Source organism: Chiroxiphia lanceolata, chromosome 3, assembly GCF_009829145.1.
Source record: "Chiroxiphia lanceolata isolate bChiLan1 chromosome 3, bChiLan1.pri, whole genome shotgun sequence".
NCBI classification, from domain to species: Eukaryota; Metazoa; Chordata; class Aves; order Passeriformes; family Pipridae; genus Chiroxiphia; species Chiroxiphia lanceolata.
The window spans coordinates 92,728,725-92,749,155 of NC_045639.1; the positions used below are offsets into that span (position 1 = coordinate 92,728,725).

The 20,431-nt window shown below is 38.5% G+C and overlaps 1 protein-coding gene across 1 annotated transcript in view; it reads right to left on the reverse strand.

Moving 5' to 3' along the window:
• Positions 1-115: 115 nt before the first annotated feature.
• The window catches only part of LRRC1 (leucine rich repeat containing 1), a 65,858-nt gene continuing 45,542 nt past the window's right edge, over positions 116-20,431 (reverse strand). The window contains exons 7-14 of the mRNA XM_032681848.1: positions 20,254-20,328; positions 18,368-18,512; positions 15,675-15,793; positions 14,593-14,676; positions 5,918-6,033; positions 4,829-5,001; positions 3,172-3,308; positions 116-1,324 (exon numbers count right to left, since the gene is read on the reverse strand). Coding sequence (XP_032537739.1) covers positions 1,166-1,324; positions 3,172-3,308; positions 4,829-5,001; positions 5,918-6,033; positions 14,593-14,676; positions 15,675-15,793; positions 18,368-18,512; positions 20,254-20,328 — 1,008 coding nt within the window. The 3' untranslated portion in view covers positions 116-1,165. The remainder of the gene's footprint in view (positions 1,325-3,171; positions 3,309-4,828; positions 5,002-5,917; positions 6,034-14,592; positions 14,677-15,674; positions 15,794-18,367; positions 18,513-20,253; positions 20,329-20,431) is intronic.

Here is a 20,431-nt window from a genome sequence, read left to right on the forward strand (position 1 = left end):
AATAAGACCTTGAAATCAGCATTGGACCACTGGAAGTGCAACACAGCAACAATGATAGTAAATTCCAGTATTAACTGATACTTTAATTGCTGTTTTAATGATACAATAACTCTACTGAAGCTTTTAAAGATTTTTTTATTATGGTTTTATATATTTTTATAAAACCACCAAAGCAGTTTAAAGAATCATGCTTTCTTGTGTAATACATAAAACTAGTTTCATACTGTGCTTCTGAAAGTCTATCGTGCTGTTTTTCAAATTATTTTACAGATGGCACACTTGAAAAAAACAATGGAAGCATGAACTTCTAGTGACTGCAATGCAACACGGGATCCAAACCAAGATGTTTCATTACAACTAAGTTAAAGTGTGAGTGCATTAGGTAATAAACAATAGCAGTTTGGTCATTTAAATCTTAATTCTCTTTACAACAAAACTAACATTTGTGCTTCATGACCTAAGATTCCATAATATAAACATAAGTTCTCTGCTGTAAAATTCCCAATGTCTGAAAAGAAAGACATATCTAAAGCAGGAGACCAAATCTACTCACTTTCCTCGAGAATTGTTATATTTAAGACTAATATGACATACAAGACACAATAAGGCACAATGGGTGGTACAAACAAACGATACAGCTGTCCATGAAACTTGTTCTCTTCCACAAATACTAAAATATGTACCGCTCAAGATAAATTTTCTCTTAAAAATGAAATACATCATCTTGTTATGAAGTCCTATACAAAATTTAAAATTTACACCATCTGAGCTGCCAAAAAAATAAAAAGTGTATCAATTTCCCACAAAACTATATTTCTCACCAGCACATCCAGCCACTGGGAAGAAGATATCCCAGCACTCTGGAAAAGAAAAGCATTATTTCCCCTGCGTTTAAGACAAAAATATTGTATTTTGCATACAGTAGTGTATTAAACTTTAAAAAGCCTAGGACTACTAAAATTACAATATTGATTTGGAAATTATTGGTTCACTGCCTGGATGAAATAAGGCACTTTCTTCCAGTGGGCCGCATTTTTCACGCGCATGGAGACGATGAATCAGGTTCTGGTTAAAAACAAAAAGGGGCTCAGTGAGGTCCCAGAAGACGACAGGAACATTTCAACAGCAGGGGAAGACACAGGAGGCAAAACCTGGAGATGAAACTCTACACGGAAGTGGTCACTCTGTCAATGGCATTATTGACCTCGTTTTTGTTTGAATCCAGTCCTTTAGCAGCATTCATATCATTCCGTAAATTCTCCACTGTCTTTTTCATGTTCTTTAATTCTCCAGGGTGTGGAGTGGCTCGCCTTAGAAGTGTTCTCTAAAAATAAACAGCGCAATAAGTGGTTTTGCCTTCGTCTCCTTGCAAAAACAACATACACGTTCAAGGCTTCAGCATTCACATACCAAATATTAGGTATCTTTCTTTTTCTTTTTTATCCCCCTTTTTCCTTTTCAAACTATGATGTTCTGTGCTGAATATGACTTTCATAGCTGCTTGTTTATGACGATAGTGAAAGAGGTTTTAAGAACTGTCTAGGAGCAAATTTTTTCCTCTTTTGGCCTACTAATCTGAAAGCCACTCAAGTGAAGTACAATTACAAGTTATGAAGATTCTTTCATAAACGCAGTTGGGGATTTTTTTCTCCCAAAAGCATGTAAGTGATTTAAGATCACATTTCAAATAGAAAACATTCATCTGATTTTGAAAGAATCCCACAAGAGTGTCAAATATATGTTTGTGTGAGGTTTTGTACGTCTTCCAGCCCCACCACACAGTTTGGTTCTCTTGTCAATTGAGAACAAGTATTCTGAGAGGATGAAGAGGGAGTATTTCTCTCCCCTCTTAAGACACAAGAATGTCTAACATCATTGTGCTGAAACCTTTACAAGGAAAACAAAATTTACAAAAACTGCAGTTAGCATCCAGGTTGGAGACCAACAGAACACTACAAATATAAAATACGTATAATAAACTTATACATGCAGTTACTTTTTAGTGGCATACATGTAAACTGTGCACATTATGGATGAACTGATGACCCGTAAATGGATGCTTTGGTCAAGACTGCTTTGGAAATCTGCCCTTCCTTCTCCCCAGTAAGATCATAAACCCTTTTTTTCCCTAAAAAGGTCCTTGCCTCAAATCAGGCTGTAATACCATGACTGAAAGCAGTTTCTTTAACACAAGAGCCCTCGCTACTGTATGGACATTCTCGGGTTGGCACAGTTTTTAAGTAGCATTATTCTGAACTCGCTTATTAGTCAGTCTACGAACAATGCTTGTTAAGAGATGTCTAGTTTCTGCTGCTTTGGAGTAAGCAACTACCTTACTTGTCCATTTACCTTACTAACTAGAAGTTTTTATAGTCACTTTTTAAAGTAAAACAATCCAGACAGTGCCCTGAAGTATCTCAAGCTGAGATCTAATGAGGATCACCAGCAACTTTTTAGAGCATCAGAGAAGTAAATTGAAAATGTGACTGAAGAAGTCTTATTCTTTACAAAGAGTTATAATTGTTAATAGAAGTTAGTAAAACTACAGATCACGTTGCATTTTGATCTTCAGGACATGCAGAGTCCAACCTAATGGAGAGGTCTTATAAGTACAGTGACAGATGTTCCCACATCCTTTGTTTAAGTGGGAAACTAATGAGCAACATTTTTTCTGTTTATGGACACACTGGTTGTTTCATGACAAATGGTGGAGTTCAGAAAAAAAAAAAAAGAAAGAAAGAGAGCAAGAAAGATAGGAAATAGAAATCAGAGAGACAAACAATGGTAAACTTAATGGAGACACATGCCAGAGTGCTGGAATGTTAAATTAGACCCTAAATACTTTCAGGCAGTAAAGCTTCAAAGATGCAGAGAAAGATCCTATCTTCTTTCTGCAAAGAAAACATCCTGAGCAGACAGAGGAAAACAAAGCAAAACAAAGACTGCCCTGCATCAGAATATAAAAGTTATATTCAAAGCAGAAAAGAAAAAAGGCATTTAAAGTCAATATAAAAAGTTTCAGCAGTCAACATGAAGAGTTTCTGCTACAAATGTACACACAAAACATGCAGTCACAGCTGAACTATTTACAGCAAGAATGCTCAGATACTTTTTACACTTTTGCATTAAAGTCACAGTGTCTGCAGGTATCCAAAGGCTGGGAAAACATACCATTTCATTATCCTCTTCATCTTTTTCATCTTCTAAGAAGCGAATTGCGCTGACTCGATTCACTGCCCGCTCATTCCATGTTTCATCTGACATTTCATTTACCAAACTCTCCAATGCACCACATCGTGGTAGGTTATCTGTTAGAACAGGAAGATGCAGCTCAGGATTCACAGTAACATGCATGTGAATCCACACAATCAGCATGCTATATTGGCAATAACTGCAATAACCAACTAACCACTCATTCAAGATTTACAAGTGGCTATTTCTACTTTTTTGGCAGAAAAAAGAACTTGCATTTATTTTCTGTTATTGAGGACACACACTAAATAGTTTATGCATAAATGAGATATTTCTATACTTGGACTGTTTCAGATTTTAGAGTCCTGATTATATAATTGAATATATGTGGCTTTTCTTCTGGATCATGGCTGCCACCTGACATTAGCCAGTTCACTAAATGGATTTCCTAACACAGGATCATTGCTTTTACTGACTTCATCCTTTTAATACTGCCAAGCATACACATCCAACAATCCTAATTCCAAACCTTCTCTGCTTGAAGCTATGAAATTCACCTGGAGAGGCGGAAATCTGATTTCTAGTAGTGTGGTCCTCAGAGAAAGTCGGTCTACCTCAGTTCCTCTTCTTGAACTAGCTTAATTTTCTCTAAATCTAAACAGGTTGATTCATTTACTTATTTTAATTCTTCATGGAATTTGTATTCTTAAAATCCAGAAGCTGAGATAAAACAAACACTTCTACTCTCCTGCTGCTTCAATGGTTTCTATTTGCTCCAGCCACACAGGACTGAAACACTGGAATTAAGTCTGGGTACCTACAATACAGATATCTACAGCTGAACTTTTCTCCTCAGGCCCCCTTTGGACTCAATGGAGAAGAATCCACATGATTTTCTTTTAAAGTCCATTCTTGCATGGGATAAATTACTCTCCAGTGATTACACCAGAAGTTTAAATATTAGCTCAGACAAATCCCCTCCAATGTTCACACACAGCTTTAAAACTTGAGGACAAAAAACATTCAAAAGTTACTGGAGCAGCAACCCAGCCAACAGTGAAAAAGAGTTTATGGTTCCACCTGACCCAGAGGCAAGTTTCAACACAAAAGGTAAACGCAACTTATAATGCAATTCTACACTTGTTAATTAATATAATAAAGTTATTGTACAGCATATTTGCTCTAAAGAAAATTAGCTTGCTAAAAAGTAAATGTCTACTGCTTACTACTCGCTATGCAATTCATTTTTCTGGTTAAAAAAAGCAGAAAGGCACTAATTTTCACAACATATATATGTATTTAAGATGTATAATCAATGTGCACAAATATGGACACCACTACGTGGCCCACTGGCAAGCCTCAGAATAATGACCTAAGTCTTTTTCTTCCAGATCTGTATTTTATTTATTGTAGCTGTTGCCACTGTATTTTCAGTAACACTTACTGCCAAGTTTTCAAGTCTTCTGAAGACCGATTACAGAAAAAAAAAAGTTTAATAGTGAAAATTCAACCAGAACTTTGGTACTTTGCTCATTAGAGCTTATGAATAGTTTACAAACCTTTACGGAACAGAAAACACAGTAAACAAAGAAGTAATATTTCTATACATAATGAAAAGCTGACTCTACACACTCACCTTGGCAAACAGGCTCAGAAGGCATTTGAGGAAGTAATACACATGTCAAAATCTTTTCTCCTGTTTCAGGGTCTGTGTCAGTCTGAAATGTCAGTAGAGGTTGGGACTGGTTATCAGACAACCACAAAGCCTTCAGCTTTAAGGTAGTCAGTGAGAGGGGAAGATACGCCAGCCTAGTTTAAAAAAAAAAAAAGGCAAAAAAGTCAGGGCAATCTCTAGGAGACTTAATAGAGACTCATGAAGTTGACCTAAGTATATATCATTGAGTTAGAATAAATAGGATTGAAATTATTGCCTCTAATAAAAGGCATTGCAGTAGTCATCAATTCCAACTATTCCGTTCTTTAGAAAAAAAAAAATCTCCAGTTTAACTTTATACCATAATCCTCTATAGCTGTGAGTAACAGGTAAAACTATGCTAAGCTTTCTCTACTGCAGTAAAATGCCCTGGAAGGCAGACAGCTGCCTCTGCTCAGGATCGTTACACATAAACAGCTGTCAGAACAGTAACATGTAAGTGCCTCTGAGACAATTACTTTGCATAGAAGAAATACCATTTGCTTTTCCTCCTTTTTTTTTTTTCCCATTTAACTCCCTACTAAGCAACTAAACTAATTTGTTGGTTTATGCTTTAATCCACTCATTTTTGCATGTTGATGTCTGAAGCACACTAAGATTGGTGAGAAGCTACAAGGTCAAACTGGCTTTCCTTGTTGCCTGCACTGTATTGCAAAGATAAGACATTCGATATTAGTGTTACTCAGTGTTATGGCTGGTAGTTTCAGCTGAAGCTCTAGCAGTTGCCTTGATTCTCAGTTTCAACTCCAAAATATACAAATCCAGAGGGGTTTTTTTTAAAATCCTATCTCTTCCTCAGAGTCAAAGTAATGAAAAAAATCACATTCATGAAAACACACAATTTATGCTACTTTTGGCCAAGGGGAAAGACTACTTTCAGAATTTCAACCGTAACACTAACATAAATGTCATAACTGGTTTTTATTACTTCATTCTTAGACGTAGTATCTTTTGCTATCAGAAAGAATTGAGTAAATACAGCAAAAGAACATGAAAACAAAAATCTCTTGCCTGTTTCCAGCAACATCCAGGACATGAAGTTCAGTGGCTTGTGAAATTTCAGAAGGAATTCGAGATAATCTGTTGTCACGTATAGAAAATACATTAAGACTGCAGCAGCCCCCAACCTATATTAGAGAAGAGGGGGGGGGGAAAAAGTCTGGTTTTGTTGCCATACGATAGTATAACAAAGGCATGCAGTACAGGTCACAGAGTATGTCACAGCACATTCAAGCTACAACGCCTGCCAGACATTTCACCCAGAGGTACAGACTGCAAACAAGTGTTAGCTTAAAAGAAGTCTGACCTGAAGCAAGTCTGTTGGAGCCATGTCTTGAACATCTGTATCTCTGTATCTTTACAAATAGGTTGCATTCTACCTACCTTTCAGAGCCTTCTACACAAGGAAAAAACCAGTCATCACACACAGGCTACTCTGTAGACAACACTCACAAAAAACCCTACCCTTAACTTTTTCTAGCTCTGCATTTTAGATATTAATTCTTTCTTTCTTCTCAGTAACTTAGGTACAAACAATGGGGCTTTTGGTAAAGCAAAATGCTAAACACACCAACCAACTCCCAACATTTATTGAGGCCACAAAGAGTAATGAAGAGTTCACAAGAAGCAGAAGACTGAGTAAAAAATCTTTGATGCCCTGAGTCATTAAAAGTATCTCATTTCAAGATGATTCCCATATGAATCGGCCTTCTTTAATCTATTGTAATCAAATATCCTCTGTCTCTACCCATTTATCCAAATGTAAGCATTTGCATTCTTAAGCTAGTTTTCTGGATGCAAAAGATAGGATTTTTCAGTTTTACCCTTAAAATACCTATATTTTCCACCAGAAGTAGATGTCTTCAGAAAAATAAACCTTCTATATGATTTTAAATAACCATATTCCAGTTTTATGTTCCAGAAGGAGCTACTCCTATAAACAGCAAGATTATTAGCTGTAGTAACTCAAAAGCTGCTTCAAGTAACTCTTTGTTCCTATTCACAAAGAAAAACCTACCTTTGTTTGCTTATAATACGGAGTTTTCAAAAAGCACTGATGTTTGTTTGCGTGTTCCAAAACTCACCATAAGAAGAGGAAAAAAAGGCGTTTCTTTTCTTACTCCAAGTATTAGAGGCAAAATATCCCAATGCCTTTGGAACCTTTCAAGTAAAGTGGACTTGGAATCTAGCTATAGACACCCAACGTAGTGGAAGAGCTTAGTTCAAAAATTGGAGGACTTTTATAGTCACAAACATCTAAGAAGGGTTTCCTCTCAAAATACAGCCAGCATGTTGCTACACTGTGCTCAGGAGTCCCCAAATCTGAGCCGAAATTATTCATGTGTTCTTGCTAACTGTCAGTTCTGTTTCTGCAAAATCCACAATTCAGTCCAAATCCAAGTTTGAGATTACAAAGAATTACCATAAAAGATTTTTTAACTGGCAAAGTAAAAATAATGTTGATATAACCTACACTATTTACAAGGAAAAAGCCATTTTTAAAAGGATGCAACTCTGACTACAAAATAAAACAAATACACCGCTCACCTTCCTTTGTATCATAAATGCTTTTTAATGGAAGAAAGCAGCAATCAGCTGCTCAAGGCTTCTGATTCACAAGCTATTTACAGCAAAAAGTTACAATGCAACATTCTCTTGACAAAACAAAATCTATGATGTTTCCCCTAAATCACTGCACTCTTAAAGAATGCAGCTATTTCACAAGATTATCAGCTTTCCTGGCCCTGTGTGTACAACAGAAGCATCAACCTTGTTAGCCATTTTAGCTTGTGAATCAAAGCCCTTAGAAACCAGTGCTCAAATCGTGAGCAAACTTTCTCAATGCAAGAATTCTGCTACTCATATTAAAGCGTGTATAGATTCTTAAATAATGTGCCTTCCCATATTCACAGAATACAGTGCCATTTAAAAAAAATACATATACACACTAAGTGTCTAATAGGTGTTTCTAACACGAGGAGCTGTGAAAAGCAAGAAATACGATTAGTGAATGTTGATGAGCTGGTAAGTGATGCCCTAAGTGTACACAAGGTGTTCGCTTTTCACAAATGAAGTTTGCGTTATTCAGTCTTGGAGCATGGAGATCCAAACAGTTTAGCCAAACAGACAAGGTAAAGCCATGCAGCCCTGATGAGACCAAAACTTCTATACTTCTGACAATGGAAAAATGCAGCAGTGGAATCGGACGGCCTGAGTCATCATGCATTTAAAGCAGTTTAATGAAAGGTAACAGTAGAACCGTGGACTGAATAATACTTACAGGGTTATCAATTTACCTGACCCATAATTTTCCAAGCGGCTAACAATTAAGAAAATACAAAAGATGTTCAATTGATTTTTCTTTATCCATACTGGATACATGGACAAGAGCATGCCAACAAATGGGAGACAGAACACACATTTTTTACTGCCAAAAAGAGGGTTACAACTCCTAAATTATTTTAACTTCTGTTAATTTAACTTTGCACTATCACTCAACAGGCAGTTGTTCAAAGGTTTTGTTTCATTCAGAGGTAGTGAATTTTCCTAGGATAGTGGGGTAGATAAAAAAAGAGACACTGAATTTTTTTTAAGTAACTGTTTAAGAAAATGAAGACAGCATCTAACGAGCAGTATCAGGTGAGATATCACAGGAAAAAAAGACAAACTGACAGTTCAAAATAAACTAAAATCTTTGTCATTTCAAACAAAGATGGCACCCATCCAGCAGTACAGAAAGACGTCAGGTCCAATGTTTGAAAACCTGAACAGGAATTGGTACCACTGAGGCGAAGTGCACACACTACACGGCATGCTGAAAGGAAAACACTGCTGTGACCACCGCGAAGTAATACGGTATCAGAACGTCGCTGGTTTGGCTGAGAGTCGTTAACTGGGGAGGAGTCATGCTTTCCAAGGGTCTGATCACATGCTTACAACAAACTTTGCCAAACCACAGCATATGCACCAAGTACACAGTTGAGGCCACAAGCCCATGTAACACTTAAGCACACAATTTATTTCAAGCATAGACTTCAATTAATGGGGACAAGCATGTGCTTAGTTCTAGGCACATGAGTAACTGTTCCAAGGACTGGAGGCTTCAAGAAGTCCTCACATTCTTCTGCAGTGAGCAAGACATCAGGAAAAGATCTCAAATGAGTTGTGCATGTCTAAGTCATACTCCTGAGATTTAGTTCATTTTAGCAACTTTAATTTAAGGGTTATTCCCTTGTCACATCACACCAACTCCAAAGAACAGTAAGCCTAGATAAAAACCAAAAACAAAACCCACACATCAGTCAGGCAGAAAATGGTCATTACTACGAAGTGCTAATTTCAAGATCACTGATACTATGAAGTCAGAATAAAACTGCATATTTGCAATTCAGATGGACTTGCTTGAGAGGATGAGCGTCACTAGGACCCCTCTGGGTTCCACACAAAACTATACCTATGGAGGACCTTTTTGCTCTTTTCTTCTATCTCAGTCTGAGGCTCATCTTTCTAACAGCTTCCTTGTTCTGGAGAAGCAGTAAGGTTTGGACGTACATAGGCAGTATGTCAGCTTGGCTACTAAAGCTCCCCACTATGTTCTGATCATGGGAAGCATTCAGCCTCCTGCTTTTTTGACATTCATATACCTGCTACTAGTCCATCTTAGACAGTCATCTAGAACTGCGAGTCTTAACACATCACTTCTCTGCTTTTGTTTCTGTTGACTCTTAAGTATATACCAGCAGTTGTTAACTACTCAAAAGCTATGAATCAATTATCCTGTCCTTTACCAGTTAGCATCTTTCACACAGGTATAAGCAATGAAAAAAATTACGATATTATGACAAATACTATAATGATTATTCTTCAGCATGTGACTAGTTAAAGTCCAATGACACATCTCTTTTATTCAACTCTCAAAACAGCTGTCAGCGTCAAGAACTCTCACTAGGTTTATACAACCCTGACAAACATATTGGCAATTTAAACACAGTTCCTCTTGTGTTATAAAACCTTTTCCAGAGTGTCATATCCAAAATTTTGTTTGGGTTCAAAGTAAGCAAGGTCAGAATTTTCCTTGGCTCTACATAAAGTATACTACTTCTGTAACTGCAAGCATAGAATACATTTAGAGGTGGAAGAAACTTCCCAATTCACTATTATTAACTATTATTCAGTTATTAATAACTTTAAATTGGCTAGGAAAATCTTCAGCAAACTCACTTCAACACCCCCTGCACCACTGGTGAATAGTAGAGGAGGAGGAGCATAGCAAGAGAGCTGCTCTGCCCTATGTCTCAAGACAAGTTTTCCTGCATTTTTCCTCAGTGCCTTTTTTCCCTCTGAGACGCACAAACACATACTTTTACACAAATGAGGGAAGGGACAGGACATCAGAAGTTAAAACCAGAAACACAAAGCAGTCCCACTTATTTGAAAAACAAAATTAAAAGACAGTTACTGCCAAAAAAACCCTGCAGTTTTACCTACTGGAGTAATAATTCTCACAATATACCTCAGAGTCAGGAAGGACACATTACAAGATCTCTGCAGGTTGTAAAGACTCATTAACAAAAGCTGGAAAACATTCCAAGGAGGTTATTTATGCAAGTGCCAAAATCAACACACCAGTTTCACTAGCACTCCTGTGCCAGGGTGAGATTTCAATGCCTAAGAGTCACCAAGCAGGTCTTTCAAGTTTAAGGGGAAAAACATTTCTAACTATGAACAGGTTTAGACATTCTCAGTTCTTGCTGAAGTTTGTTTCACCACTTGGTTCAGTAAGAGAGGGATCAAGCTGCAAGATGAGATAATGAAGATGAAATCTGTCAGTGACTCAAGTCTTGGTCATGCATTCAGCTGTTCCACATTTTACCTTTATTGGCACACAATACAGAAGAACCTCTGAACCAGGAAACTTTGAAGGTGTATTTGCATAAAAACTCCTCAATAATCCCAAGTCAGAAATCTTACACCAAAAGATAGAGAATGGTTTTACAAACATGCCTTGAAACAATCTGGCAATGTAATGGTTTAATAGATTTGACCCAAAATCCAATTCTCTTAAACTGCTAACAAAACAAAATCAAACCAATATTGCCCCCGATCCCCTTCCCCCAAAACTACAAAAAAAACCCCCTACACTGCCTCCAAAAAGCTAGAACTCAGAGATTATCTCACCAGGGCACATTAGAGCAGGCACATACTTTCTGCCATCCTATCTATAAAAGCTCTCTTTGTTACAGGAATAATTCTGGATGACAGGACAGAGATACCAGCAAGTAGATACCATATTGGTTACATGTGCTCTCCCATTTTTTCCAATTTTTTTTTTACATGCATGTTACCAGACTCTGTGCCTTTGTCCCTCTCCAACAGAAACCAGTAATGGCCTGTCATACACCCATTACTTATAAGGATGAAGACCACAAATGCACAGCTGTTCTAGCACTCTGTAAGGCAGGGGAAGAATGAAAGAGGTAAGGAAAACAGCTAAAGGAAAAGAGGGGAAGATAAATTAACAAAAATATCTGTGGTGCACACTACTTCTGCATCTGACTCCGCTTCTGTGAAGGGGGAACCAGTGTACAAGTACTAACACCAACTGACGTGCAAAAGTCCGAGACCTCAGTCTTCACCATCCTGTCTCAGGAGACATCTTAAGTAACACACAGCAGGCATGGGTATTGAAAATGACTACTGTCAGAAGCTTGTGCCTGGCTTTAAGCATTAATTAGTTGGTTTAGGACAAAAATAAATTGAAAAGATAGTATGATTCTCTCACTGTCAAGTAGAGCCTTCCAACAGACAGAAAAAGGGTGACACATTTTTCAGTTTTCCTTAAGTGTTCTACCAATGCATTTTATATTACTTTTTTTCCAAGTCAGTAATGATGAGAAGGAAAATGGAAATCAAACACTTCACCCAAGACACCAAATCGTTCCTCCCTGCCATCCAAAGGGAAACTGAGAATTGGGATCTTTGCCATTATCAGCACACCTGAAGCTGCTCCTGTGGATGCTTTGCGTAACAGCAAACAGTACTTGTTATACCTGTGCACTCAGTTTACAGAGAACATTTTTCTTTTACAGCTATGAAACATATCTCTTCACTGAATTCCTCTGAATTTTAACCAGAAAAATTGCATTACAGAAATGTTCATGTTTAGTTTAAAGCAAAATGCTATTGGTTAAGAAGAACACCATACAAAGAAAATGCAGTTCCGGGAACAGACGAAAACATGAGCAGAGAGCAGTAGATTCCTTTGTTTTTGAAACTAGCATTTCAGCATTGTTAGAAGGCAATCTAAAGAGGGAAAAGCATTTTACTGCACAGCCTAAGCCCAAGGAATTCAAACTGAAACTTGAAAAACTGAAACTGAAACGCCTCGTTAGCTAGACGGCAGGTTCTGCAATACATGCATATTAACAGTATTTTTGAGACAACCTATTGCACCGGTGGTTTATGCTTTCTATTTGTCACATTACCAGCTTGGAATTCCAATGCACTGATCTAGAGGGTGGACATGACCCTCCAGTTAGAGAAGGACTGACTTCCTTTAAAAACAAAAAATTAAAAATCCCCAGAGCAAAACACAAAATCTTACATTACATTAATTTCAGTATTTGCTCTAATGAGTCAGACATATTGGTGTGGGCACCTTTAAAGGAAAAATAAAAATTCTGTTTCAAAGAAGTGGATAGGGAGTCAAGGAACTCTGCTTCTTCTGTTTCTCTGCCAAACTCCCTGGGAACCACCCTCTCCCATTTTAATTTCCTGGACTCCATCAACTCCCCAGCTCACCTCATTCCAGATACCACCTTCCATTTCCTCATTATCTGCCTTCTCCAAACACAAGCTCATCCCTGACTTCTTCCCACTGCTGTTCAGTCGTCCCCCTCTGTCCCTCTCATGTGCACTAATGTTCTCTTCACACACTCTCATTCTTCACCCTTGGATATCCCCAACTCCTTCACCAACTGAGCAACATTTTCCACCTCTGAAACTCATTGCTGGTTCCACGTCTCCAGTATCTTGCTCAGCATTAATCCCTTTATTGTTCTGCACTGAGCTCTCAGCCCCATTATTCCTTGTAGACCTGTTCCATATTCACCCTGCTTTACCTGCTTCTGAAGCCAAGCCTTCTCCTTTCATCTGCTCCTGTCCCAGCTCCGTCCAAGCCACACTGCTTGCCCTCATACACTGTCTCCAATATCATGTACTCCACTAAGAAAAGTACTTATACATTATATAAGCTATTAATGGATAATCTGGAAATAAAGTGTACCAGTAAAACCTCACATGCTATAACAAACTCAGAGCAATTCTGCTTAAAGGTAGAGTAGACATAAAATTGTACAAATCTCAAGTTCAGATATTTTAGGACACCTGTGTCATGTATTAACTTAAAGTTCTTTGTATAGACATGAAAAGTTTTCTGCTGAATGAGCACAAGATCAAAATTGTCATCACATACCAACCCAGAAACACAGTTTTCCCAGGGTCTTGCCTCTTGCCACCATTCATGCAACCCGTCTGGGTACACCCTCTGCAGTTTTCTGTTCAGAACCAGCAGCACCTCTGCAGAGAAGACACTGTCCTGCTAGAGAAACTGCAGTACTCACACCTTCTCTTCCCTCCCCATTAGGTGACTGGCCTGTGGCAGCTCAGACCCAGGACACTGGAATTGCTGCTGCCAGTGCCACAGCAGCATCCTCTGTCCCTGCTTGACCCCTCTCCCCCATCTGTGGGTTGCCTGCCACTTGGCTTCCTTCTCATATCACCTCCTTGACCTGTCCGAGCTCCATAAGGAAGAGAGCCAGAGCTGATACTCCTCTCGATATCTGTCCATTGGCTGCCACCTGAGTACACATCCCTCCTGCTCCTGAAGTAACTGAAAGTGGTGAAGAAAAGCTTCAAACTCAGAGCTATATGTTACAGACAGATAAGAAAATTAAGAGGGAGAATTACTTGGACAAAGATTATGGAGAAACAGTAGTGCAAACTGAACCAACTCACAGCCTTATACTCCAATCACAGGATGCTGCTTTTCCTGACCTCTTTCCAGAATTTACAACTGAACTAAACTTCTAAGGCTTTTGTTACACTTAGTTTCACAACAGAAACTCTAGCCTCATTTCATTCCACCCACTGTTACAATACACAAGAAGTCCCAGTGATCATAGCTGTAAGATTTGAGGTATCTTGGTCACACCAGGTCCTCACATTTAAGGGCAAAAGTAGTCCAGAGATTTTCAGTAAGACTGCCAAGACAGTCTCTGAGCCACTTTTCAGAATACGAAACTTTCCCTTTGACATTGCTCCCTAGAGTGAGGTGAGGAAGAGGCTGACAGTACTTTTATACTACATGCAGAAGAGGCATATTGGTGTTTAAATGCATTCCACCTACCAGAAGTCCGAGTGTTCAAATAGTGCTGGACCCGACACCCACACTGGGAATTGCCAGTTACAAGCTAATTAGATCCAAGCCTTCCTGTTCAACTGCAAAGCCATTTTGCACTTCCAAGCCACCAAATCACCAGAGCTGCTGTTTGGATCCAATGGACAAGTTCCTGGTTATGATCAGTTTGGAAAGAATAGCCAGTGCACCAAAGCTGCCTGCTACTTCTTGTAGGTATTTGAAACCCAAGAGTTTTCTGCTTGTACTATCACATCTGCACAAAACTTACCTCTTTGGGCAAGGATGTTAATTTGTTTCTATCAGCATTCAAATTGTTCAGCTTCTTTAGTTTTCCAATGCTCTTCGGCAATGACTGTGCCAACACAAGCAAAATAAAATGCAAACAGAATTCATAAATACACAGTCAGAACAAAACTTCTCTCACTTTAAAAATTAATTCATATTCTGGTCCGCTTTCAAAACTGAAGTGTCTTAGTCCTCATTACTACCAGACCTTCCAAAGAAGATCTAAAGGTTTATATTGGAGAACAAATATCTAGGAATGTCAGTTTCTAATACAAACTCACTCACGAAATATCTCTGCACTAAGACAATAGTCACACAAGAGCTGTGTACAGAATGCACGTATGCAGAATGCCCATATTATCGAACTTCAGGTTTTCCAAATTCATTGAGAAGCAATCTCCTAACTTAGGTGCTATGAACTGATTTCTGGAGAAGCATCTTTCCATCAGACTTATGATCCTAACTCAGTCATACCAACTGAACTTAAGAAATGCTCAAACCTAGATCTTTATAGAGACATCTACTCTCCAACTGTCAGTGTCATGTGAAGACAGTTCCAAAATAATGGAAGGAAACACCTAACAGAAGGAATTCTTATTTATTTTAACTGACCACATATCATATTTAATATCTGGCTGGAGTACATCAGCAGAGCAAGGAGCAATACAACAGAAGCTCTGCAGCGCTCAGGGCTCCTACTCAGTTCCAGCAAGTCTGATCCAGATAATGCACAGGAAAAACTAGCAATAACACAATACAGCACAAACCCCGCATTAAAAACACAACAAAGTAAGTGATACCTGCACTCCACATGCTCCAATTCCCTTACTGGTCATGAAAGATTCAAGAATGAATATGTAATTGCTGAAGCATTTGAAGGGCATATTGTTACTATACACAACTTGATCTCCAGCATTCATTGAACAGGTAAGAAATAAGATGCATTTAAAGAAAACTTGCTAGTTAGCAGGAGCAAGGGTGAGTAATCTAATGAGCTAAGTGATTCAGCACCTAAGAGCAGGTCTTATTACCACCCACCATTTGAGTAGCCATGACCATGTTTACCTGCAGCTGGTTTTCTGTGAGAACTAGTTCAGTAAGGCTTTCGCAGTCTCCAATTGAATCTGTTAGTTGAATCAATTTGTTCTGATCAACCTTTAAAATGGAGAGCCTTCGCAATTTTCCTGGACAGAAAGAAAAATGTGTTTTTTTAGTTTAGTATCCTCCAATACCTGCTTTAATTACATAAAATTTTACTGCTGCAAAACTTCTTGAAATCCTCTAAAACAATGAATTTTTTCAGGTTAAAGAAAAGAACTCAAGCACTGCTTCACTTGGTGCTTGCACTACATTAGGAAGTTTTAACATCACTGAGTTCATATTCAATATAAATATTCATATCCAACATTTAAGCCTAAGAAAATTGCAATAAATTTGCAATCTGAACGTATTCCATGTAAATATCAAGGATGTGTCTACCCAAAGGCCTATAAACACGTGAAAATTATCAGGTTTTTCCTCCATTATACAACATCTATTAATAAAAAAGTGTGCAGAAGATCACCTACGCCTAACTCAGCTACAGTGAGAATGGCTTGCGGTGAATTGACAGCCCAAACCCAAACTGGATTAAGGTCTCCTTGTCCTCATATAGAACCCAGTTAGTCAGGCATGAAACCCAATTTTATTCTTTAGACTAGAAATCAAACTTCTTTGAAGGTGGTCTTCCCATGAAGAACAAAATACCATTTCAGCACAGAAAGCTCACCTTGTTCTTCTTCTTTGCAACAGAATGGGCAGAGCCCAAGACAGAGAATTCAGGAGATATCACTAGCTGCTGACACCTCCCTGCCATCCCTACATAGTCCAAAACAGCTGTAATAGGCTGGCATATCAAATTCGTTGCTGATGCTAAATCGTGAAGAGACATCTGATATGCAGAAAGATAAAAACCTAAAGAGAAACTCAAGGTTTAGCACAGAGAAGTGCAGAGCTCTGCAACCAGGCAGAATAAACCTGTGCACCAGCACCGCCTGGGAAATGAGGGCGGTACAAGAGTCCTGCTGGAAGGGACCTGGAGACTATCGAGGGCACCAGGCTGAACATAACTAGCAGTGAGCTCTCACCAGAAATAAACACTAGCTGGACTGCATTAGGAAAATTACAGTCAGCAGATCAATAGAAGTTGTTATATCCCATCTACTTGCAAATAGTGAAACCACACCTGTAAAATCATTCTCAGATTCACGTCATGTCCTGTCTTCCCCGTGTTCAAATGATGGGGGTCCAGTAGAAAGCTATCAAGATGGCCAGAGGTCATGTGAGCTGAGGCTGAGGGAGCTGGCTTTGTTGACTCCCACCAAGAGGCAGCTGAGGAGATATCTAGGAACTACACATCCCACAGCTACTTGAAGGGCAGACACAGAGATGACAGAGGAAAACTTTTCCCTGTAGTGGCAGGTAAGGCAGCAATGGCTGTAAATTGAAGCATGGAAGATCCAGCTGGACATCAGAAGCAGCTTCCTCACTAGGAGGTGATGCCCGGGGTGCTGAAGCCAGCTCCATTAGGGCTTTAGAGGCTTGGTGAGACATGGCATGACCCACTGGTGCTGATGAGAGCCATGCTTCAAGTGCTCTACAGATCCACCAATCCAACCACCAATTCAGTGATCAGCTGAGCAACTCCCAGGAGCTTTCACAGAGACCAGCAAGGTTCACTTCTGCCAACAAGCTCTATCTAGCAGACTTCATGGGCTGTTGCATTTAAGAAGGTACAGCTCCATTTCTGATGCACAACAACTGTGCTGGTCAGCTCAGGTCATCACAGGGGGCTGCTATAACTCTCTGTGAAACACACATTAGTCAGCTGTAGGACCCACAGTACTCATCCCATCTCCCCAAGCTGAACTTCTAGAGAAACATTTCTCTTTTCTCATATAGCATACGGGGGAAGGGGGAAGGTCTGTCCATTCTTTTCCACATGTTAGATGTAGTTAAACCACATTCACAAGTCCTCCTTATCCTACAGGTTTATTTTGAAAGAAAAAAAAAAAAGTCTTCTCAAGAAAGTACACTCATACACTTTTGTAACGTGACACTTTCCAGAAAAACAGCTCATGAGCAGCAGAGAAAAAATGCTTCACTGACTACTTGTCACAACTACTATATGGGTAAAAACATGTACCTTAAAAAAGGCACTGGTAGTGCTTCAGAAAATATTCTTCAGTTACTGAACCTATTCTAAGGGGTCAGACACAGAAAGATTGTAGTTTGAATATTCAAGGGCAAGGAGCAATGGGCTGAAGTGCAACCAGTCATCCACTGGGTTCAGTATAGGATTAATCACATTGTCCAACTGAAGATAAATACACATCCCCACTAAAAATTCTGTATTTCTATGGTGATACTGTCAGTCAGTCTTATCAAGTGACCCACAGCACGTTACACAATTCTACAGTGTTAAAGGAGTTATGATGGTGACATGGATACGGTGGAAACCAAAAGGACATATTAACTTTTATTTTGGTTGGTAGGTATCAAGTGAAAACTGAAAAAAGAGGATTATGAGGTAGTCACGTAGAGAATAAAAATGTAAAGTTAATAGAATTATGCGTTTCATACTAAGTAAAAGGGAAAAAAAAAAATCTGAGACAAGCTCATCTTTTGCACAAAAAGACTTTAAAAGACTTGAAAGCAAGTGACTTCCAGTTTATGATGGATTAAATGGTTCTATGTGATAGCATTCACCTTGTACTTACCAATGCCATCAGGTAAGACCTGAAGTAAATTCTGAGAAACAAGCAAGTCTGTTAAAGAAGTCAGACCACTAATTTCTTCAGGAAGGCATTCCAATTTATTTTCAGAAACATCCAGACAAAGCAGGTTTTTCAGGTTTCCTACTTCCTGCAATACAAGACAAAAAATTTAAGTCATGCTCAAACACGTAAGAAAGCAATTTGAAAAATGTACCATTGCAATGAAATTCCACAAAGTAAAACAATTATCTGTATGACCTCTAAATTGGCCGTTCTCTACATGACCTCTACATGCAGAAAAAAAAAGTAAATAATTACACTTTACATATGCTAAACCAACCAAATGATTTAGTCACAGTTTCTTATTCTAGCTATTAAGACTGGCTTCAGTAGTCAGACAAGGGATGCTGAGCACACTGAGGAAAACAGCAGCCAAACCTGGAGTTTTCCCTCAAGTAGACTGCACAGTTGTTTTTTCAGAAAGGCAGATTATCAACCTGCACATAATTAAATCTACCCCTCCCAATTAACCCTAGGCAAATTAGGATTAGTCTCTCCTGGCTGCTACAGCAACGTGCCATGACATCTAGGGATTTCATATCTTCCCATCTCCCAACTACAACAAATGTAGAAACAGGAATTAGGAGTGTTGCTCTAGCAAGCATATTTGAACTGCCAAGTTATACTGCCATCATCTGCAATTATTATTGACTATTTAAGATTTTTACAATGGTAATCCAACAATTAGACAGAGAAATGCCTTTGCCCCTACTAGCTATCAGAGCACCCTCCCATTTCCCATGTACACAGACACCTCTATACATGCTTGAGAATAGTTCTTACTTTAGTCATCCACCTTTCAGAGAAGAGAACAGCTGGGGCAGAATTGCCCTTTACTTTTACATACATGAAATTTTCATACAGTGACAGCCATGATCCTAACTCACAGGATCAGTTCTTTTACTTTTGAAACATCTGCCTCTCAAGAGGATCTTTCATTAAACACATACACATACCCTTTATCCTACAAGTTCATCTTTTGGCCATTAGACAAAATACACAATAATGGCCAGTTTCAATAAATACGGCTTCTGAAGTCAAACTTGACTTTTTATAAATGATTATTTCTACTTAAAAAATTATCAGGCCAAGCCAACAAAACCGAAGTCAACTAAGCCCACTAAATTGTAACTGATTTCCCAGGTACATAGTTGACAATTAGATCAATATAGGAAATAACAGCAAACTGCAGGAGGAACTGAAGAAAAATCAGGTTTTGACATGTCTGTAAAGAACAAAAGGGAAAAGGACCCATCCCATATGTTATCACAGCTCTTAAGAAAGGGAAATTTGGAGTGCTGTAAGCTTTAAATGCTAAGGCCCTCATCCCATGAATGATATCAGATAGGGGATTTGCCTGAATAATCAAAATATCTATTTATGGCAACAGTTCTGTTACAGTACTTCTCCCTAACACTGTGGTTCAATTGATGAAGATGACTGCAAAAAGTAAAGAGTCATACTCAGAACTATTAAAATTGCAATTTAGATAAATAAACAAGTGAGGGTTAACTCAGATGACTAGTGGTTCCCTGATCATTGGGCAAGAACCGTAAACAGTGGGTGTGTCATCCTAAAAATTTAACAATGCAGCTATTAGGAAACAATTCCTTAGTCAAATGCTTAAAAGAAAATCTCTGACAATATACAGTATCATGGCCAATCCCTTATTAATTTATTAAGAGAAAACCCTTACACACCCAAAGCCAAACCCAGGCAAAGTGAACTGAGAAATCTATTCCATTTTAAAGCACTTCCCTTTAGGTATGAATGAAAAAGTTGTCTTTTAAAAGCATCTTCAAAACAGTATCAGCAGAGCTCATCTTTACCTGAGGTATTTCGGCTAACTGGTTTCCATCCAACCAGAGGTCTTTAAGATTGAAAAGTGCACCAATTGTTTCTGGCTACAACATAAAACATCATAACGTTAAGTAGCATAGCAGCTTTAAGTAAAAAACAAATGCCCACCTTGCAATTACAATATAAGTAAACCAATTCTTATGCAAG